A 23,700-nucleotide genomic window follows, 5' to 3' on the forward strand; every position below is an offset into this window, starting at 1 on the left:
CCCAGACATGTTTTTTTCTTGTCAGTGGGAGGGACTCGGCTGGTCAGATTAGAGCCTCTTCTTCTTAGGAGTAAAAAAGCGTGAAATGCAGTGTGGTTATCCCACTACAACGACCTCAATAGCTTTTTTTGAGAGGAAGATACAGAGACCACGCATGAGTTGATGAACACATCATCCTCCAGGAAAACTTCTCTTTAGCAGTGACCCAATAAATCCCTGCCTCCATTTGTCCTCCATCCATTAATCCCTGGCTTTGGGCAATAAGAAGTTGAGAAGTTTATGTTAAGGAAATGTTCATATGATCCATACTTATGAGTGTTCATGCTATGAAGGATCCCTGGATTCATCTCCCAGTGAGACAAGACTGCTGTGTTTTTTATCAGGCCAACAGCTAGAAGTTTAGCAAACTTCAGTCACTCTAACTTACTTTTTTGTGTGGCACAGCTGGTAAATAATACAGAAAAATAGGCGTCTGAATAAATTTCTAACTCCTTCCAAGAATGGTGTCAGCAGATATAGAAACTACCCCTGGCTGCATCAGATGTCTTACCAGTGTACACAGTGTGTAAAAAGCAGCAGCTTTATCTCTTTACAGCATTTGAAAATCTTTCCTGGAAAATGTAGAGAGTAGGCTCTTCAGCTCCCAGTGATCTTGAGTTGGGCCATCATGTTCATGATGATCCCATGAGTCAGTTCCTCTCTTAAGACTTCACTTTCTAATTTTCCCATTCATTGACCTTGTGGTTGATGCCTCTTGGAAGGGGTGAAGATGAGTGACACGCTTGCCGTGCCCCAGCACCTCCAGGATTCACCAGTTGTGCTCCCAAGTGGAGAGGTCACAGCACAGGTTGGGTGGCTTGAGCTGTATTTCTCTAGCAGCTTGGCAGAGGTTATAATTACATGGCTATGCCCATCATGTACTGTAGTCACCTCCAAACTTTTCTGTATTGACTGCTAGCAATCCAGCGTGGCAACCAGGAGCTCCATTTGGATAAACTTTCAAGAGATCAATCACACCAAGCTGAAACTCGTGGTCACTTGTCTACACTGTTCCTACCTTTCTCTGCTCACACTGCAATGACTGCAGTACCCACCTTTCAATAAGCAAACATCCCTCAAGACTCTGACAAACACAGAAACTTAATTCCACTTCAAACCCCTCTCATATGCATTTTCCACCTCAGACTGTAATGTCTTTCAGGCAAAGGCACACACTATATTCACTGCCCTCCCAGTGCCTAGAACATGGTAGACAGCAAAGAAATAACAGTCACAGCTCACATCCACACGCACACACTCTTGCGTATGAGTCACATGCTAAGTTCCAATGTGTTTTCCATTGACCTTTATTATGGGGACTCATGAACCTTAACTCACTCACTTATACACATAAGTATCCAGGGCATGCTGCATTTCCCTAGCGACAACTCCATAGAGAAGATGGACAATGGGTCCCAGATGTTACATACAGTAGATATAGCTGCACAGCAGGGAAGATGGGTCCCAGATGTTACATACAGTAGATGTGTCAGTGCAAAAGAAAGATGGGTCCCAGATGTTACAAGCATTGAATGTGTAAGCACTCTTGATGAGCCACGGAGAAGCTTCAGGTAAACTAGAGATAGGCAGGCAAGCAAGAAATGAACAACATATTTAAACTGGCACCCATCTATGCAGCATTTGGTCTTCTATGCAAGACACATCTATGGCCCTTAGTCTGCTCTCATCTTTAACTCTTTGCCTCTTTCGTAACTCTGTGGACTTCAAGAAATTCCTCCCACAGCAAGGTAGATGGGAGCATGGTCAATCTGGTGAGACTCAGGGATGGAAAGCACAGAACTGTCTCACCTGATACAGCAAGGCATAGGAAACATTAGCTGTATTGGTAGGATAAACACCAAGTTAATTTTTAGGCAAGTGATGCACATAAACAAAATTTTGGGAGCAGCAGGAGCCAGCCCTGTGCATGACAGACCCTATCGGACATGGCGTCTTTGGCAGTAGGAGCTCAGTTTAGTGATCTGTGAGGTTCCTGCTAACCCAGGCTGTAGATGGTCCAAGCAATCCATCTCCTAACAGCCGTCTGCAGTGCTAACCACCCTCGAAGGGAGGCAGCTCCCTTCACAGCCCCTTGCAATGCAGGGCAAAACTACTGCTCCCTTTGTGCAGAGGAAGGAGGAGGCAAAGAAAAGCCAAGAAACTTGTCCAGGGTCACACTGAGCCCACGGCAGGGCAGCGGCACTGAACAGCTAGCTCCAAATCCCAGCCCTGTTTTCACGACCCAGTGTTACACAACCAAAGCAGCCACAGCCGCCAGAAAGAGTAGAAGAGTTGTCCAGTGCCCTGGAGCTGTGGTGTGGCTCAAAAACTACTGTGTCTAGCCCATGGAGGATCCCCTCAGCCAAAGAGGGGCCAGGGGACAGTCCCACAGAATCCTGTGTCAGCTCTGCGGTCTCATGGCTGCCATGCTGCCTAAAACAGCCTGATAACTTGTGGAGGGGCCAAGCCCAGCGGGTCTCAGGCCCTGGTGAGGTGAAGAGATGTTTGTGCATTCCTCTCCAGGACAACACCTGGCCAGCTGTGTGTCACACGTGTTCAGTGAGAAGTGATGCACCACTTGCACAACCATCAAGGCTCAAGGCTCTCAGCAAAGGCCAGTGCTTCTCACCAGTATAACCTATGAGTTATTTAATTTCTAAAACAAAGCTGACTGCATTGGAAGGTCATGGGGGATCCTATGGGGTCTCATCCAACACAAGGAGGCACTCAAACACACCAGGGTACAGTCCGGCACCTCAACAAGAGGCAAGTCCCATCCAAGTGTCCATCAAAGCAAAACAACCACCAGTCCAGAAATGATTGTCTGAGTCAAACACCACAGACTGAACATCTGGAGCCCTGTCTCCATGTCAGTTCCTGAGCAGCGAGTGGAAGGAGCAAGGCAGACATGGACCCAGCTATGACACCCCTGCAGGTCCCCACTGCCAGACCTTGTGATGCATCTGGTCTGGCCCTGGTCCCCCGTGCATTCACGGTGTGAGCTGGCTCTTGTCCCAGTACATGCTTGGCCCAGGGGATCTCTCAGGGTACCATGACCTGTTCAGAGCTCCTCTCCCCAGACCGCAATGTGTCCTGTTCCTTCTGTCCCCAAGAGCTGCTCCCCCTTCTCTTTTCCAGCTACCCTGTGTGATTAAGAGACACTGTGTTTCCCAGCAAATATTCTGGACCCACACTGCTTGGTGGGCCTTTAAGCCACTCTGCTTAACCTCTGGCTGCTTTCTGTATCTTCTCCATTTCCCTGTGCCTGGAACCATGGGCTCGGGGGGATATTCCAGGCACCCAGGGAGAGGGCTGGTTGGGGAGTCAGCACAGCGGTGGAGGGCAGCTGCCCAACTGTCAGCAGTTTCAGTAGTTGCACAGAGATTTTGGCAATTCTTCTTGCACGGTTCTGACCTGAGGGGTTTTGGAGGTGTCTGCAACCAGGGATAACAAAGCCCTCTTGTCTGTACCAAAGGCACTTTGTGTGGAGTCTAGGTATTGCTCTGATTTCATTTCCTGAACATCCCTCGTGGAGGGCTTCCCAGAGGTACATGTCCCATTAAGTCAGGAGTGAAAACTTATTGGAGTCCAAACAGAGCCCTGCAAACTTTTCCACCAGGTCCTGTTCCACAGCCAATCAGGAACAAGTTTGCATCTTGAATCTTCATTCACTGCCTGGGATGGTGTTCATGAGAGTTTTTAGTCTGGTAACAGAGCTAGGGAACTCTTGCAAGTCTTGCTTAAGGGCTGTGAGCTCTTCTGTGGCAGGGGCAGAGAGCCCATGTGTTGGAGTAGGCCTGTAAGGCAATGTTTTACCTATTTGATAATGTGTAATTCATAGAATCATAGAATGGTTTGCATTGGAAGGGACCTTTTAAGGCCATCCAGTTCAACCCCCCCAGCAAAGAGCAGGGACATCTACAACTGGATCAGGTTGCTCAGAGCCCCATCCAACCTGACCTTGAATGTTTCCAGGGATGGGGCACCGACCACCTCTCTAGCAACCTGCTCCACTGTTTCACCACCCACAGTGCAAAAAATTTCTTCCTCATAGCTAGTCTGAATCTCCCCTCCTTTAGTTTAAAACTGTTACCCCTTATCCTGTTGCTACAGATCCTACTAAAAAGTCTGTGCCCATCTTTCTTATAAGCTGCTTTTAAGTATTGAAAGGCTGCAATCAGGTCTCCCCAGAACCTTCTCTTCTCCAGACTGAACAACCCCAACTCTCTCAGCCTGTCCTCACAGCAGAGGTGTTCCAGCCCTCGGATCATTTTTGTGGCCTCCTCTGGACCTGCACCAACAAGTCCATTCTCCCACTGTACCTGCAGTATGTTATGACCACAAGGACATGATAGGCAGAGCAGAAATGGGACCCAGTTTCTCACCTTCCAGGTTAGCACTGCAGTGCACAGCTGCCTTTCTCCTATCCCATTTGGTATCAGCTGATGGAAGGAGCCCTTGCTCCTCAACTGGGTTATCTGGGCAGTCTCAGAGACCCAGAACCTCCTGCCTCTGTGTGTCTGGGCCCCTTTGGGTGCTGTGCCTGGCAGAAGGAGCAGCACATTGTGGAGCTGGCTTGCAGGGAAGTGTGGCAGAGAGGGACAGAGTGCCTTTGAGCAGGGTGTTTTGCAGGGCTCTGGAGCCGTCCTCCGTCGCAGCACCCTCAGCTCCTTGCACGGCGAGTTCCCCAGGAGCTCACAAGCCAGGTACTGACTCAGTGTGTCTGGGACTCTTGCCTGAGAAAGGAGCTGAGGTGTTGGCCCCAGTCATTAGTAAGTTATCGGAGAAGTTTAGCTGCAGTGACATCATCTCCTTCTTATGTTACTACAAGGAACTTAGATCCTATTATGGGATAGGAGGTAACTCAATCGAGCCTTTCAAGATAAACTCAGACAGGAAGAGAGACATAATTGCCTGAAGGCACCAATTAGACGTTTCTGGTGAAATCAGCTCTGTTCAGCCGACACACACACAGTGGGGCCAAGGAAGACAGCAAGCACCTTGCTCCCCAAGAAAAGGGGTGGTCTCAGAGAGTGGCGGTCAATCATCTCTTCCTCCCACTGCTGCTGGGTCAGTCCTCACTCCTTTGAGGGTCACAGCTTTCTCTCCAGACCATCCTTTCTTTATGCCCTATATTCTGCTGCTGACAGATCATCAAGATGCAAAGGAGCTCCCCGGTTTGGATGGAGACCAGCCCAGCCCAGAACCACCCAATGCTGCCTATGATCTTTCCTGGCAAGATTTCTCCGACTTTATCAAGAGAAATAATAGCCCAACGTATTGCAAAAAATGCTGAGAGGATGAATTGGATTTTGAGGTCCCAGTGTCCTGTTGCGGCTGGGCTGTGGGGAGTGCAGGAACCTCACAGTCTATACTGCAGACCAGTTCCTGCACATAGTTTGTGTAAGGCATCCAGACAGAAGGCTTTTATTGGCTCTACTGTGTGCAAGGAAGGAAGAACAGCAGCAAAAGCCAGGATGCTTCCTGACAGCATGGCATTGTGCATTTTTGTTGGTTTCCAGGCTGCAGCTCCCCCAGTAAATGTTCCACAGCCAGAAGGAACTGGAAAGATATGGGCAAAGTTGCTTCTGCCGGTCACAGCCTGAGATTTGTACCACATCTGTTAGGGAACAGAGAGACTGTTTCTGGTTATCCACTGCTACACACTTCTGCCAGTCGTGTTACAGACAGCAGGATGCATGTGCTTACAGATGTCTGGGAAACGCACTTGTACATCCTCTGAAACACTGTCGAAGCAGTTCTTGGAACAGGACAGTGCTTAGAAATTGCTGGGTCTGTGGCACAGGAAACCAAAGATCTCAAATTATAGCTTGACCTTGCAGAGTTAATGCAAAATTTACGAAATGCTCGTTGTACTGGCAACTGCACATAGCCCCACCACCACCTGGGCCTTCTGAATGGCTGCACTGGTTGCATTGGTTTATCTTCTGGGATAGGAAGGGAAGGAGGAATCTCCCACTCTTTACCTTTTCTCATTGGAAAAGGGCTTCCCTACCTGCTTGGTTCCCCCTAGAAATGTTTTTGATCCTAGCAGCATCTCTGAACTTTTCCTGGAAGAAGGCAGGCAATTGCTCCTCAAGCCTTTGTCAAATACAGAGGGTGCTCAAAGCAATGAAGTGGCTCTTCAAAGGCATGCTGGGCTCTTAACCCTGCACCCACACGAAGCCTACATGACACTGTCCTGCCCAAGGAAAGACTCCCCTTTCCCAGCCCACACAGGTTTCTTTGGCTCCCCAGCTACAGCAGCAGCAAAGGCACCAGCTGGTGGGGCTCAGGCATACTTGCCTTTGGTGCTGACCTGCTCCTCTCATCACGGCTCAGCACAGATGTGAACATCTGCTCAGGGAAAAAAGATGACATAGACAACGCCCCAGACCGAAAGGCAAGGGACTTCAGATGTTCTTCCCAGCCAGCTTCCTCTCCCCTCTTCCCTGTAGTCCCTAAAATAGAAAATGGAGTAAAATCTGAGGTAATTCGAGGCACTTTTAGGACTTTTCACTATGTCTTGTTGAAGTCCTATAAATGCCCCATAACTATCAGCAGTAGATGCAGATCTAAAGCCAGAAGCTGAGACTTTCAAGTAGTTGATGATTTTCATATGCCGTTATTCTTGAATGTCCCACTTCAAATCAGCTCCTTTCTCCTGCAATGGACAGGATGGTGCTCTGCAGTGCCTTACCTGAGCCTGTGAAGTCACTTGGAAGCCTTATCCGTGCAGAAATCTGGAGAACACTATGTGTCATCCGCTCTCCAGACCTATAGCATTGCTTGACGGCAGGTGTGAGAGAAAGTCCCACTTCTAGGCCATCCAGCAGCTCCATGAAAGAGGCATCTTCCTTTGTAAGCAACAAATGGGTTAATGCTTGCAAGGAAAACCAACTGAGTGATATGGTGAAATAAAGATTAAAACATCTCCGTGGAAGGTGAGGAGCCAGCCCCAGCCTGTGCTGTCCCATTTACCCACTAATCGGCCCAATTATCTTAGGTATAAATCATAACACAAAACACTTACGGAGCCAGAGTCACACACTGAAGAAAGGAGAGAACTGTTGGGTTGGTTTTTGTTTAGTATAATTGATATAATTACTAGCAACTCTGTGCCAAGAACTTCAGCTTTTCTCCTTCCAGAAGAGAGTGGAGAGCTGTCTGAAAGCCATAGCAATTAGCAATCCCCACATGCACAGCTTTTATTAGAAAGAATGCACCTCTATTCCAGAAAGAGCCAGCAACTCCCTGAGGAGAAATTAAACAACCCAGAGATCTTTCGGTACGAGGAACGCAGCCATCACGCAGTCCATGCTCCCCGTTCCCTTGTCAATGCTGCAAAGGCGCATAAAGAATCCTGCCCACCATGCTGCGTGTGAAATGCCTTCACCTGGACACTTCCTTGTTCCTAAATTTGACTTCACTAGCTTCACATAGGTTCACCTTGCTGTGCTGTGGTCTAAGCAGGCTGCGGTTTCTGAGGCTCCTCAGGCCCTTGTCCAGCTCATTGCAACCAGCAGAATGTCTTCCTTTCACTGAACCGAGGAATCTGGCTCGGGTCTGATTTTCACACTCTGGAGCAGATTAAGGCAGCAATTACATGGCTGGAGCTCACCAACACTTCCTCGAGCATGCTGTTCTCCAGACAGTGTCTCATGGACGGTGGCCACGCTCATCACAACACACCACATTGCCACCAAGCAGCCTCTACAGAGGTGAGGAGACTTGGGGTTCATTTTAGTCTCGCAGAGGTGACTTCTTGATGATGGCAGGATGTGGAGACATGGAGCAGAGCTTGGCTCGGAGCTGCGTCATGTCCAAAGCCAGTGGCCAGCCAAGAGCATTAATAAATTTCTCAGAAGACTCTCATTTATTGCCCCTGTACTAACCACAGGGATCCACAAAGACAGGGAGGTGTCTGAATACATTAGAAAAATCCACCAAGGACCCATGCTACCGAACTGGCACTCCTTTCATACCTACAGACCACAGCAGTAAAAAAAGTGCCTTTCCTGACCTTGGAGCAAATCCGACTGCATTAACGCTTTCCCCAACACCTGGGGCACTGTCACACTGAAGCCAAACACCTTGGTGGCTTACATCTGTGGCTTCACCCAGGAATTCATGACCAAAGTGGGACATCAAACTAGACAGTCAAGGGGTCCACCTCTCTCCCTTGGATGACCCAACCCTCTCTTGGACAGTTCAGCCTGGTGTACTAGCCCTTGGTAGGGTCTCCATTTCTGAAAGCTTAATTTGGTTTTGAAAAATGGCAACTGTACTCAGCAGAGATTTTCATTGTCTGTTCTTTAATTAATTAAACTTGAAACAGAGCATTCACTTTAAAACAATTTTCAGTAAACATATAGGGATTTGGATGAAAGAATGTCTCTTAGAAAAGTAAGCAGTATTTCTTTTTTTTCTTTGAAAAACACATTATGATGCCAAAAACTAACAGAATTCTTATGCTGCAGAAGGAATGGAAAAATTAAGCAAAGATTAACTTTTCCCACACAAGTTTTAATTTTGGTCAAAAAGTTCTTGCTTGTTCTAAAACATTTTGATGAAAATTTTCAAATAGAGTCTTTAATCTTACCCTGAGCTGCTGCAGGGTTTGCTTTTCTGCTCTTTATTCTTTGGATTTGTGTTCTCGGGAAGATGAATGATGCTATGCTCTGATTTGTTTGTAGTCTTGGTGACAGGAGGTAAATTGAGGCAGAACTTGCAACAGGCCCACCCTCTACAAGAGGAAAATACACACTGTCTTCTGTCAGCCCTCTGAGCAAGGATGCAAATCCTGTGGCAACTGAGCTGAGCTTTGGGTGAAATGTGCTTTTGTCATCCAAAGATGAATCAACAGAGCTGGCTGAAAAACTCCCAGCTGAACAGCCTTGCACCAGAAAATGCTGCTTTGCACCAAAGCAAGAGTAATGCAAAATGGAAAAATACAGTAATGTGGCAAAATGGGAGAAATGAAACCGCCATTTAATCCACCTTAGGCTGTCATTTCAGTTTGAGGTGACGTTGTATCAAGACTTGTACACTGCATTTAAAGGACAGTTGTCCGAGGGCGATCTCAGGAAGGTTTGACTGCACTTCTCAACCAGGTGCAAATCTCCAGCTTTGTCCATTCAGGTCAGATCAGCCCGTGCAGGAAATGCTTTTCTCTCTGGCACAGGAAAAGTTCTGTTTCCCAGGATCATCTGGGAATTTCACCCAGGAAATACCACCCCCACCCCACAGCAGAGACCACAGCTTGCACCTGTGGGCTTCCCTGCTCCATGCACATGATGGGGCATTTGGTCTCCTCCTGCAGATGAGAAGTTTATTGCCAGGTGCTGGGAAGTGGTTTGTGGACTAGGAAATGTTGTCTGTGCTCTCTGGACAAGGACCTGGTGTTGGGGGAGGACAGTGTCTGGGAGTCTGCTCCAGTGCCCAACTTTCATCAAAAATATAACTTTATGTAGTCCAAACTACTATTTCTATACCACATTCCTTTATGGAGGAGTGTTGATTTGAGGGCTGGGCTATGACAGTTCTGTTAACTTCCTTCTCTCATGCTTTGATAAGAGGCAAAGTGCTTCCTCTTTGCAATTTGAATTCAGAGATCTTTCCTTTAGATAGATTGGAAAAATAAAATAAGCTCTGTTGGCTGTGGATGGAAATCAGAAGTTTTTTTTTCCTTGGTGATACTGGTTCCTGGTATTTCATCCAAATTTGAAGTGTTTCTCCTCTTGTATTTTGATTTTTAAATCTGCAGATAACACACTGTATCCTGCTCACCATTGTTGAAATGAAAGATCATTAAGAGAGATGATTCTCAAACCTAGCTTCTTTAACATTTTTTTCATAATAAGCTTAATATTTTTTGGCTTCTCATTCTATTTTGGAACAAAAACAAGTCTTAAAAATTAAAGTTTCTCACCAAATTAAACCTTAAATTCAACTGCCTTAATGTTTCCATGGTGATGAAAAAAAAAAGCAATTGGCAAATCAAGGAGAAAGCAAGGCCTGAACATGTGCGATACAGAGAGCACAGGCGTAATTCCTGCACCATGAAATATGGTCTGACTCGTTCGCGGTGCTTTTGCAGGTAGCTCTGGCTGCTTGGATCAAACACAGTACCCCAAGCAGGGCTGCCACATATTTCACATTTCCAGATAAATCGTTTTCTTCTGGACTGGGGCTTTGGCTGCACGGTTTGGCTGTCCTGCGCATCCCACAGCAGTGGGTCTGAGCAGGCTGTGGGGTACCCCAAACAGGGCTGCGCCTCCGCAGATCGGCTCAGGCAGATCCACGGCAAGCCCGGCCCCAGGGGATGCAGCTTTGATGCTCATTTTTAAGGGGGGTGCCTGCAAGCCACAGCTGGCCAATGTCCATCTGGTGGGTCTATGTGAAAGGACTTAGCCCAGCCACTTTGTTGAAGAAGCTGCCATCAGTTGGCAGCACTAAGTGGCCACCAAGAAGGCCTTGGCGGGGTCAAACACCTCCAAGCACAGGCAGGAGCCTTGCATCGAGATCTCCTTCTGCTAATCACTATTTACAACCTAATCCAATCTCCCTGGCCATCAATCCATCACGCCTCGGCATCAAAACCACCTTTGCATAACACTGCAGGCAGATAAAGCAATGGTAGATCAGTCTCTCACTTATCCCCACCCTGTTTCTTTCCCACTCAGACGTCTGGATGCAAACCTTATCTCTGTGGTGCCTGAGAAGAGCTTTGAGGGGCTGCTCTCCTTGCGTCACCTGTGGCTGGACGATAATGCCCTGACGGAGATCCCTGTCCAAGCTCTGAACCACCTGCCAGCGCTGCAAGCCATGACCCTGGCTCTCAACCAGATCTGGCACATTCCCGATTACGCCTTCCAGAACCTCAGCAGCCTCGTGGTGCTGTAAGCCTTCTTCTTCGCTTGTTACCCCCTCACAGCCGCGGCATCCTCCAGCTGGGACAAGGCGCTGACCATGCCTGGAAAACGGGGTCCTCCTCCCGTGGAGGACCTGGTGGTCGTTCCTCAGGAGCAGCTTTTTGCTGCAGGGGTGGCAGGCAGAGGTTTTGTTCACGAGAGTCAAGGAGTCCTCACTGTTTGATGTGAAATGCTAAAACTGCTTCTTTCAGGTTTTTTTTCATATTTTCCCCACTTGTCACTGAAGAGCCAAAAAACTCCCCAATATCATTCAAAAAAAGCTTTGTGTTTAAAAACACAATCAGTATTTGGAAACAAAAAGCAGATGTTTTTCCCTGAAGGTTAAAGCAACAAAAAGCTTCCTAGTCCCATTTCCCCCTCCAATCCCTGTGTTAAAACTACAGGAATTTCTACCAACATGAAAAAAAAAATTTGCAACAACCTGCAGTCAGCTCAAAAAGATTTTGTTTTCCTTGGAAAACATGTCGAGAAAACTTTTTGACCAAATACAATTTTGAACAAAAGATCCAACCTCAACACCTTGTCCAAGCTTGTGCGCACTTATTTGCATGCCTCTGGTTTCTATGCAGACCAACCATTCTTTGTGGTGATCACAGCCCCATGGCGCGGGTTGTTGTCCAGTTTGCATTACAAACATTTTGCTGACAGCGTCCAGAGCAATGTAGAGAAGGGTCCTGCCCTCAGAGCATACCTGGTCCAGGAGGAAAACATTTCCTTCACGGGCAGTGAGACCCAACAAAACACTCTGCAGCCTGTGGTCAGAAAGCAAAGCCGTGTCTCAGGAGGTGCACCTTCAGTCTACAGAGGCTTGTACACTAGCTTTTAAAAGGAAGTTTACATGTGCAAATTAGCTAGTCATTACTTTTTTGGTGTTGATTAGCAAGTTCAGGTGTGATTGCCGATTACTTTAGAGCTCCTGTACCTACATGAAGTGTTACCTTTTAGTCTGGTAACACCTACTGATACCAGGGTATTAAGTAAGCTCAGCATGTGGTGCCTTAGTGAAAGTCCAGCAATTATTGCGCTTTCAAAATTTGAAGTATTTACTGAAGCCATCTATCACAGAAAGTGCTTGGGCAAAGCACAGTCCAGAGTTTTGCCAAGCATCGACTTCAGCTGTTTAGACAAAGCATAAAGCCTTATTTAGGAGAACTGCTAAAAGCAACTTGAGAAATGTTAAATAAGTAGTTTTCACCCACAATAGCGTTCATTCCACACAAGGCACCCTATGACCATCAGAATGCAACCACTTCATTCAGCTTTAATAGCTAGCACGGAGGGTGAGCTGGCATTTGGGTATTTATTTCAGTCTCAAAAGCATGCTGCTTTCATTCTGGTTTATCCCATACTTTGGGTGAGAAGCAGCTCCTTAATTAAACAGCGAAGCTCAAGAAATAAAAGTCATTGACCGTTAGGTCACAAGGGAAAGAATAATGTCCTGCCACAGACAACTGGAAGGGAACACGTGTGATCCTGCCAGGCGCTGTGGGACACCATGCTAAATTTTTGTGGGATCACAAGTGTTTGGCAGAACTGGCCCCATAAATCTCTCCCATGCTGCCATGCATACCCTGTCAGCGCACAGCCAGTGGAAAGTCACCCAGTGTTCTTCCTGCGCCCCGACCGGGGATGTTTCCCTGCTTCAGACTCACCCGCCAAGCCAAGCAGCGCACACTCCCGAAAGCCAGCCGAGCTAGGCAGTAAAGGTTGCTCGGAGACTTTCCCTCCCAGGATTCAGATGATACATATGTGCATTCCTCTGCAAGTGTCTGAATTTGCACATAGATGGAGAAGAGCTGGCTGCTACCATAAAAACCTCAGGAAACCTCTAGCCTGAGAGGTATTAAAATGAGCACCTGGGGGAGGAGAGCCAAGGGCAGATGTGGACGAGCATCTCTCATATATGGCCTGATTAATATGCACTGACACGGCTGACCACGGCTGAGGGCATGACCTTCCCAGGTGCAGAGATGTGCTTTTCCTCCTCCGCACACCTTGGGCCTTTGGGAGAGATGTGGGTGATCAGCCAGCACGGACACAAAGCACCAGCATCAGAATATGCAGGCCTCAATCTGGAACAAGTTAAGGGGTTCAATCTCTGCTAATAAATTACACCTCTGCTGAGGAATTCCCTGAGCTTATTCCCAGCTATTGCCGCTGCAGGTTTCTAACCTGGGCTGCAGGGTGTTCAGTAAGCAGAGCCTCATGTAAATCACCCATCATGAAATCTATGGGTCCCGCTAATTGGCACCATCCTTTCCCCAGCTTTGATAACGAGGGCTTCATGTGCTGTGATGTTGGCACTGTGCTGCTGATGGCAGAAGGTAGACAGCTGGTTTGATCAGGGTGGCTCATGGGAATAGCATCTGAAGATCCTAGCTCCAAGTCTGACAGAATTTGTCTTAGCATCTATAAGCAGAAATAGTCCCCAATATTTTTCAGCTAACGATTTGTGTGAGGCAAAGGGCTTTTTTACAAAAATCATCTTTTTTCTTGGGCATAAAAGATTTTTCATGTAGAAATGAGCATTTGAAGCCCCCATGCTGCTGTGCTGACAGGCTGATAAAGTGCATGACAGCAGTTCTTTTTAGTGTCCCTCATCTCCTCTGTTGGCCGAATTCAGCAGAAAGTCAACTCCCAAACCAGGAATCATAGGACCTCTTTCAAGGCCAGTCCCCAGAAGGGTCCATTAGCCCTTCCCTGGATGAATTTGGGAACTGTAGCCAAGAATTCCCCCAACACCACAGACGTGTCCTCGCTGCCACATCCCTGAAATGGGCTGCAGCTCCCTTCCTTCCTGGTGTCACCAAAGGAGCTGTGAGTGCTCCCAGCAGAGATGCTGGGTTATGGATGGGACAGGGTGCCCTCTCTACACAGGCCAGGGAGCAGAGAGGTTTGCTCTGCAGCCCTGCAATGATGGACCTGGCTAGAAAAAGTCTTCAGGTAGTTTTACTTTTATCACATGGCGAGAAATCCCTTAAGACAGAGCAAACAAGGTCAAAACCCAGACCCTTCTCTGTCTGGGTCCACAGGGAGCCTTAGCTCCTGGAAACCCCACTGAGTCAAACATTCCTGCAATGCTGAACACCCCGCTGTCAAAAGGACACAGAAATTGTTGCCTCACATGCGGTGAGCTTGGAGCCAGTGAGTTAAATTGGCCTCAGAACACAAAAAAGATGCTCCACTCCTCTTATCTGGCCATGACCCTTGTCTGCCTGCACACAAGTCTTTCAAAAAAAAGGACTCTGCAAAAGTTGTTTTCATGCCACTTCCAGTTAGTTTTGCTTAACACCCCCTAATTCTTGCACTGTCTCTACCTCTTCTGTTCCATCTCTGTATTTGTTAGCTATCACCTTCCTTCATCGCACCTTTTCCAGTCCCCATCCACTAGCTGTTTTGCAATGAGAAGTTAGTCTGCACATCACACTTGTTTGTTCCTCTGCACCTCTGAGGTGAAGAGACCAGAACTGCGCACTGTAGCAAAGATAAAAATACGCAAGGAGTTTATACAATGGCATAATGTTGTTCTGTAGACCATTTTCTCTTTTCTAGTCATACCTATCATCTGATTTGCTTTTTTGACAGCTACTAAACACCAAGACCTACTTCCTGTAGATATTTAAGAACCTGTCACCGCATATGCTCCTATGAGACTAGTTTTCCCCCCTCTGTATCATTTTTCAGCTGCTGTTTTATTGTTGAGGACAAGCCACTCCCTCCTAGGTCCCCCAGCAAGACCTTCCAGCTGAATGTGTTGAGCTCTGAAGACAGTAAAGGAAAGAGATTTGGTAGAATTCCACTTTCTTACAGTTTTATCGTGTGAGGACATGATGCATCTCTCTCTCTCCAACAGTATGGTTTAGTGACTAGAGGAGAAAACTAGTTTGCAAGACTGTCGGGTTCCAATTCCAATGTTGGTCCTTGTTCTGGTGTTACCCTGGCCAGAGCTTTCAAAAGGGATCACTGATTTTCAGTGTCCTCCCTGCCTGGGAGCAAAACATCAAACATCTTACCCCTGCTTTCCAGGGGAGATGAGCACCAGTAGTTTCAGTTGACCTCTGTGGGACTCAGAGCTCCCCGGTGCAGCAGACCCCAGCGTGGTAGATCAGAGTCTCAGGAGAAGCCTGTGCATCTCTACCTTCACCTGTACAAGGGAGCTAACAAGTCCTCCTCTGAGAAGTTCTTGGGAACTTCGGTGTTGGTGGGGAGTGCCAGGCATGTGCAATTCATTATTACTAAGAACAATATTGCCTGGAACATCTGGGTCCCATTCATGGGCCTTTTAATTTTCAAAAGTGCCTTTTCTCTCTGAGGACCAAGCATGCTGCCTTGGCAAAACTGAGTTTCCCTCTCCAGCACTTGAGGAAGAAGCAAACAGCACTCCAACGCACCCCTGACGATGGCACTCCTGACTGAGCTTTATTCTTCACCAGACAAGTCTCATGCTGGTCCTTCAGTGCAGAAGTAATCCATGGGAATTTCATCATTTATGATTTAGGTTTCTCTACTTATCCATGGTCAAATTGAGGAAAAGGACAATTTTGCCACAATAGAGCTAGAAATTCATCATGGCAATGGCTGGTCCAGTGGGAGAATTCATATCATGTCAGATTTGGACTTGGTTCAAATCATCTAATGCAAATAACTGGTGGAAAATGTTTGCATTTGTCCTTTTTGAGAAAGAAAAATGAAGTCATTAGAAATGAAAGTTATGGAGAATACACTACTTCTCTTTGTAGTTTGTTCCAGTGGTTAATCATCCTTAGTGTTAACAAAAAAAAAAAAAAAAAGGAAAAAAAAAAAGCTCGTATTTCCCATTTGAATTTTCTTTGGCTCTGACTTCAGACATTTGTTCTTATTATTCTTTTCTCCACTAAATCACAGAACCACTTTAGTACCCATTTTCTAACCAGGAAGACTCCTATACATTACACTGCGCTCATCCCCTTGATCTTATTTTTAATAAGCTAAACAGATTGAGTTCTCTAAGTCTCCATCTTAGTTTTTTCCAGCCCCTGGATCGTTTTTATTGCTATTCTTTATACCCATTCCAAATTATCAACATTCAGTTAACAATGTAGGTACCAGAAATAACATTTAGCCTTCCAGAGCCGTCTTCACCAGTGCACGATGCAGATATAATACAATTTCCCTTTCCTTATAGTCTACTCTCTTGTTCATGCAGGTGATCACCTTTATTGAACCAGTATTTAGCACATTAGCTCAACCTGCTTTCTCTTGTGTGTAAGACAAACGACAGAGGTGCCCTGTCCCCTTGGAGGTGACATTTCCAGAGTTGGAGCTCGCAGTGCTAATGTCTGCGTTGGACCGTCTCACAGTTTAGTACAAGGCTGTTCTCCAGGATCTTTTAATCCACTGGAAAAATATGTGGAAAAGTGAGTGAAATGAAAATGAAACAAATTCTGCTAGGAGTGTTGCAGGGATGATTTGGAAAAATCTCATTTATGCTCAATTTGTGATAAATTGTTGGCAAGGACAGAAACTCTACCTTCTAAAGACTCTTGTGCATTTTTTCGTGTGTGATCCAAATCAGCCTTGTAGGATTAGGTTTTTTCTGGTGTGCTTCTAAAGTCTCACTACCTGAGATGCCAACCAGGACAAAGCATCTCTCCCTAGCCTGTCTGGGGGACTGTGGCCATTTGGTATTCTGCAGCCACCGTAATTTATGCTGTCTTTCAGCAAGACGCGGCATGGGTTCACTGGACACAACGGAGGAGCTAGCCTGTCTCACGACATGTGACAGCACTCGTGCTGGTGCAGGAGCACATGGGGCAAACTGCCTGTCACCCTGCCAGAGGTTGGTCGCGACAGCTGTTTTTGCAAAGAGACCACTGCTTGCTAATCATAGAATCATAGAATCATAGAAGGTTTTGGGTTGGAAGGGACCCCTAGAGGTCATCTAGTCCAACCCCCCCGCAGCGAGATGGGACACCACTAACTAGATCAGGTTGCTCAGAGCCCGGTCCAACCTGGTCTTGAATGTTTGCAGGGATGGGGCCTCCATTGCCTCTCTGGGCAACCCGTTCCAGTGTTTCACCACCCTCATTGTAAAGAATTTCTTCCTTATATCCAGCCTAAAACTACCCTGTTTTAGTTTAAAACCATTACCTCTTGTCCTGTCACTGTTGTCTCTACTAAAAAGATTGTCCCCATCTTTCCTATAGGCTCCCTTTAAGTACTGAAAAGCTGCAATCAGGTCTCCCCGCGGCCTTCTCTTCTCCAGGCTGGAGAATGGAGGTGCATGACTGAAAAACAGTCTGCATGCTAGCCCACAAAAAAGCAATGCCTGTCCTGCTCCTTCCTAGGCAAAGCTGCTCTCCTGGATGATTGCCCAAAACCAGCCTCACTCCATGGTACTGACCTGCATCGGGAGATAGGCAGATCTTAGAGCTCGTTGCTCTTACTGAGGACAGTGGTGGATAGTATCTCCAACAGGGACAGCAAGGGCTTAAAGACTTCTCATGGGTTTGCATCACAAGAGGGTTGTTTATAGCCCAGAACCAAGTATCTCGAGCTGCTATCAAACCAGCTGTAATTTGCAGGGCAGAATATAATGTCGTGTGGGCTGAGCTCAAATCGACAAACACTGGAGATGTTGCAATTCCACTTGTTAAAATTTGTTTACCAGGGGAGGAAAAAAAAGGCAGGATGGAAGAAAGGAACGTCTTTGCAAGTGTTTACCTTTCCAAGTCTCTTGTTTCTATTATTGCCCTGCGGTTGGGTAACAAGTCTAGAGTTCAGCATGGACAGCAAATTTTTTTATAACTCTCTTTTTAGGTTGCTCATAATTTTCTCACCAACAAAGAACTTCCTTCTGATGATTTTCATTACTCTGCCTCCAAGCAAAGCACTTTAGAGCCAAGTATAAACACAGCAGGTGATTGCTTTCCTGCCCTGTCTCCTTGCCTCATGTCAGTGACAGTAGTCCACTGCTCGGCGTGTTTGAGCCTAGACAAGGTGTCCTGTTGTACCACCCCGACACAGCTCCAGGGAGATACCATCTTCCCTGGCATCCAGCATTTCCTTCCTCCCCACGCTGTCCCCTTGCAGCGGACTGAGCTATGGTGTAAGGGGTTGCTGTGGTATCTCTTGCTGTGATTACAGAGCAGCTCCAGATCCAAATCCTCAATCTGCCAAACGCAGTATGCAGGGCTCAAAAGGACCCAGAATTGTTGGCACCATCTTGCATTGGAAGTGCCAGGCGAAGTAAGGGCAACATGATCTGCAGCCACACCATAACATCCAACAGAGGAAACCACCTGCACTTCTTTTCTTGTGACAAAGAGAAATTTCTCCTGTAAGATTCTGATTTCGATCTCAGCTTCTTTTCTCCCCTAAGAGCCACAAACAAACCAAGTTTTCTTGCAGGCAATTTTCTTTCTTCTTTTCTCATTTGCTCAAAGGAGCAAATGTATTTTATCATACATCTTTTTCCCTCCCTTCCCCTTCCTCTGAAATGTTTGTATGTTCTCATCCCAACAACAAACACCCGTCTTGTGCTGGTTTCTGTTTTGCAAGCCCCTGCCGAACTGCCCTAGAGCCTGGCTGTTCCTCCACTCCCAGCTCCCTCCTGTTTTACCCCAGAATATTTGGCAGTGGCAGCTGCCTGTGCTCAGCCAAACAGCTCATGCTTGAATCCAGGTGGAGTGAGAGACTTTTCAAGCCGAGACAGATTTAGATTAAGCAGCAAATAACGAAAAAGTCATTGATCCACCTGCCAGCATGGAGTCTCCCCCAGGCTCTTGGAAGGAGGCAGCAGTGTTGGACAAAGGCTGATGCGTCTCTGAGCGTGGGCAAGGGAGAAAAGGACCCCAAAGACAAGTGGTGTGGCAGCAGATTAACCACATGGCACTCTATCTTACAGGAGAACCTGAAATGTAAACTGAACTGATGGGGAAACCCTCCCTGACAGAGAGCAAAGAGGGTCTCCTGCCCCAGAGCACCTTACCTCCTCAGTGGGCATTTCTCCACACAGACCATCCCCATGCAAGCATGGACATCACTACCATGCTTAAGCACAGGCTGGTAGAAGTGCAGGCTGGGCAGCAGTGTGTTGTCTTCTCCTGTTTTTCAGCAGACTTTCCTCAGGCTGCTCCAAGTTCTGTCTATATGGACTTCAAGGAGCCCTTCAGTGGGATTTCAGAGCGAGATGCACAATAAGCCATGTGGCTCCCACCAGCTGTAAAGGAAGTCTGGTGGCTACAACACTCAGATGTGCACACACACAGAGTCTCTGACAATCAAAGGATAGGAATCCATGAATGAAAGTCTTGGGTTTGCCAAAAAAATGGCACATGGGAATAAGAGGCCCATGGAAACACAGAACCCAGCAGATGGGACTCCAGGGGAACTCATCACCTGTGGATCTTCCAGGGCAAAAATACCCCAGGTGGCTTTGCAAGTCAGGGGACCCCCAACCCATGGCTCTTCAGCACCAAGATTAAGGATAGAAGGTCCAGAGCCCTTGAGCACTAGAAGTTCATGGCATGTAGCACCAGGATGAAGGGGCATAGGGAAAATATTGCTGCCTTAATGTAGAGAATGTGCATCAGCCTGTCGCACGGCCCTTGCACTTCAGCCAGACACTCTGAAGCATTAAACTGAATCATAGAATCATTAACAATTTTCATCGCAAACTGGAGCTAGTGCAGGAACTGGCAGCATTTTCATTTTTTTGCAAGTAAAGATAATATACTGTGACTAACAGGATGAATTTGAACTCAAAGCCTTCTTGCTGCTACTAAGACTTTGTGGAGTCCAAATATGATTGTGTCCTTAGATATCACCCAATGCTCATGAACAACTGTTGAAGCCACACAGCATTTTGTAGGGTTGGGCCCAATGTTAGGTGAGATCTAGGATGTTTCCTGAAGCTTCTTGCGTGTTCATCCAAAATCATCCAGCAGCTGTGAAACTGGAGATCTCAGGGAAGCTCCTATGTTACCCTGGATTTCGTGGGAGAAGCGGGAGCTCTGTACCTGCTCTGCAAGCACAGTTACTCCTAGCATGTGTCTCATGGGGCAAAAGAGGGGAGCTTACAAGACCCCTCATCATCCCAGCCCTGATTGTTCTCAGCTTGCAGGATGTCCCTGGGCCATGGCTCAGACTGTCAGGAAATGGTCAGGTTGCACCTCCACTGATGATCTCTGTTTTGTCCACAGGCACCTGCACAACAACCGAATCCAAAGCCTGGGAGCCAACGGCTTTGATGGGCTGCACAGCTTGGAAACTTTGTGAGTCATCTGTTTTCTTCTCTGTCCTAAAGAGCTCGTGTGTGTTCATTCCCTCAGCAAATGTTCGTTCAGCCCGCAGGAAAGGGCAGGTGTCTCTAGGTCAACCCCACTGGGTGTTCACTCTTCACCGTGCTCTGAAGTCAGCACCAGGGCTGGCTCCAGACACCAGCCCAGCAAGTAGAAGCCCAGGGCATGATGTTCCCTGGGGTGGTGGCAGACTGGACTTTCTCCCTTTGTCTGTGCAAGCTGGTCTGGCTGTGCTGCTGCTGCAGAGGGGTCTGCGCATGTGGGTAGAGTGACTGGGAGGCAGCTCTGAGGCCCTGGACACAAGTCTAGTCCCGGTGTAATCCAGAGAGCTTGCCTGCCTGCCTTGCTCCAGGAATGTCCCCAACTCCTCATCAAATGCACGACGTCCCAAGGCATCCTAAACACCTGACTCCACCAAAATGAGGGGCTGGTTTGAGTTCAAGGCTGGTAAAATCCTTGGGGATCTGTGGAATATCTCTCTTTGAGATGGTCCCATATCAGCTAGCATCACCCATAGCCAGCTGACTTCATCTTGCATGATGTTCTTGGCATGGCTCTGCAGGCTATCTGTCAGGAGACCATGGGAGAAGATGAGTAGCAGGAATGAAATCTCCTTCAGGACACGTCTTTATTAGCAGCAGAGGAGTGACCCTGAACTCAGATGGACTTAAATCTGATGGCCTTGCCTTGCACACACAATGCCTTTGATGGCATTATGAATTGCCTGGGTCTCATGTGCCGTGCACTGGCATAGGAGGAAACATAAACAAGCAAGCAAATAAATCAAGGCTCTGAAAGACTGGAAGAGGTGCCTCTTGCCTTCAGTTGTGCATAAACATGTCCCTCCATGCAGGCCTTGGGGTCAGAATCAGGCCTTCACTTCTTGCCTGGGTCATGGCAAAAAGAGGTGACACTTCCCAGCATCCAAGTGCCATTCAAGGAGACAGGACTCCTCGGTCCGAAGCACAATCAGGCGAGAGTGGAAGCAGCAGGCAAGCCCTTGGTCCCTAGACACACTCCTTGGGGGAGGACCATGACACACATTGTCTCTTACTTTCAGACTGGCACATCCTCGGGCCACCCAGAAGGGCTCAGCTGGGGAGAGGCTGAACCATGCCAAGGATGACGCACGAAGGGAGGCTGCTGGATGTTCTCCTCCAGTGACCCACTGGTCTTCCCATCACTGTGCCAGCATGGCTTTCTCCCCAGTCTTTTCTGGTGGGCACAGACAGATACATGAGGGCAGAGTCGTGTCATCCAGACAGCACAAAGGCAGGCAGGTTGCAGGAGGGAGTCAAGGACTTGCTAATGGAAGAAAATCCTGTTTGGGCTATAACCCAGACAGTCCATGCAGCAACATCACAGCTTAAATCAGGGCAACCTTATTCTGCAGCCAAGGTGGTTAAAGCCACCTGCTGCCCACCCCAAGCAGGACAGAGCTGCAGAGAAGCTGGCCCCTTATTTACTGTGGGAAAAACTAAAGGACTTCCACTGCCTTGGGAGATAATTCAGTTTCCACAGACACCTGTGCTGAAAGACCATTTCCCCTTTCTTCCCCCCGGCTCCTGCTCTAGCACTTCCTTTGACTTTTGTTGCCTACCTGAGATGTCCCCCAGCATTCAGGGGAGCTCAGCATCTCCTTCTCTTGCTCTCAGTGTCTGCAGTGATAGGACTGCACAGCACTGCAGGGACGGGGCTTTCTGCAGGGCTGCAGTAGTGGAAGTCCTGTCCCTGCTGCCCAGGCAGCTCTGGGAGTATTCAGCCTCCAGGCATTGTCCCCTTGGGGCAGGACTCTGCCTGTGTCTATCCTCTGATGGCCCAGGCTTGTGCACGTAAGTATCCCACAGTTCCCATCACCCATGAGCTGCCTGCAGCTGCAAGGACAGTACTGTGGGGAGAGCTCCAGGTTCCTCCACATCTGATCACACTGAAGGAGTGTCCTCAAAAGAGAGTGAGCCGGTGTTTGCTCCACTTGGCCAGAGCATCTAATCCTCACCTCCAGGCCAGCAAGTATTTCAAGTCACTGATCTCTGAGGAACATGTTGCTCCTCAGGTGGAGCCGTCCCCCTCATATTAATCACCAGCACCCATCTGCCCTGCTGACCAAAGCTGGCCAAGCTTTGGGGCAAATAACAGCCAAGCATTTGGCTGCAACAGCCCAGCCAAGCTGCTAGACCTGCATCTACCTACCACCTCTCAGCTCCTGTGCACGTGGAGACTATTACAGTCTCTGCAAATACCCTTTAACTCAAATTATTATTACATTCTGTTGACAGCACTTAGCACATTTTCTTGGGTTTTGGAGGCCAAAATGTGCTCCCAGTTACCCCGTGGGCGTTACCTCCTGGAAGGCAGCAGGATGGTAACAACCGGTGAAGACAGAAGCTTCTCTAGGGTTCCTAAATTGAGTATTTGTGGCCAGATGCTGATTATAATCCAGGCACAACAGTTGAAGAGCTGTAGAAGTTGAGAGGAAAAAAAATTATTTGGGGCTTGTCAGAAAAGCCAAGGAGGTTTTAGGTGCCGAAACCTCTGTTCCCCTAAGGGAAATGTTTCTTCTCATACTCAGCTAGGCAGGAAAACTTCCATTTTTATCAAATCCAGCCAAAACTTTAAGAGAAGTAGCAATCACTGCTCCATGCAGGTCTCAGCACTGTGCAAGCTGCCTATGCACAACAGCACCAGATGTCTACCCCAGGTCCTATCATTTCTGCAAAAATGGATCTCAGTGGAGCTTCTCTGATCGTGGAGAGGGCTTGCCCCTGATATTATTGGAGGGCAGCAAATTTAGAAAGAGCTGAAGTGAAGCCAGATGAATGACTTCATGTTTCCCCTGCATTGACCTGCAGCTACTGTGCACAAGTCAGTTCTGCCAGGTACAGAGCAAGAGCAGCTCTGTGTTTTCCATGCTGATAAGGGAGCAGGTAGATGTGCAACGCTCGCCAGGCCTCAATCAGTCAAACACCAGCATCTAGCTGGAGAAAGCAGCTTTGAGAAAATTTTCTCTGTCAAGGCAAGATCTGGCTGTTCACCAGCCCTCCCAGCCTCTTCTTTCTGGGAAGAGAACCTGGGCTGGCGGGCTGGAAGCAAATCAGAGCCGCTCTGGCCAGATTCCCAATAGGGTTTCGAAATAGCCTTCAAACCTAGTGAGATTCCCTCACCAGTTCCCATAAGCCAGAGAGATGACACAGAGCAACCCTGCAGGGCTGTGGGAAGAAACCCCAAGCGTGGCTGAGCTATGAAACCAGGTATTAGATGGTTGAAGTGGGTGATACTTGGCATTTTTTAGCCCTTTCCCAAAGACACGGAGAAAATAAGAGTATAAATATCCTTATATGACATGTTCTTCCTGTAGCCCCTTTGGGTAATGGACCAGATCCTTTAAATAAGGTGTAGGCTCGGGAGGTGCCCATAGGAGATGCAGAGCAGAGCCAGCACCGCCCAGT

General features: G+C 47.7%; 1 protein-coding gene across 1 annotated transcript in view; it reads left to right on the forward strand.

Moving 5' to 3' along the window:
* Window positions 1–23,700, forward strand: part of LGR6 (leucine rich repeat containing G protein-coupled receptor 6) — a 148,049-nt gene that overhangs the window by 89,505 nt on the left and 34,844 nt on the right. Inside the window, exons 5-6 of the mRNA XM_009932247.2 lie at window positions 10,725–10,940; window positions 20,156–20,227. Coding sequence (XP_009930549.2) covers window positions 10,725–10,940; window positions 20,156–20,227 — 288 coding nt within the window. The remainder of the gene's footprint in view (window positions 1–10,724; window positions 10,941–20,155; window positions 20,228–23,700) is intronic.

Source organism: Opisthocomus hoazin, chromosome 25 (assembly GCF_030867145.1).
Source record: "Opisthocomus hoazin isolate bOpiHoa1 chromosome 25, bOpiHoa1.hap1, whole genome shotgun sequence".
In the NCBI taxonomy this organism is placed as follows: domain Eukaryota; kingdom Metazoa; phylum Chordata; class Aves; order Opisthocomiformes; family Opisthocomidae; genus Opisthocomus; species Opisthocomus hoazin.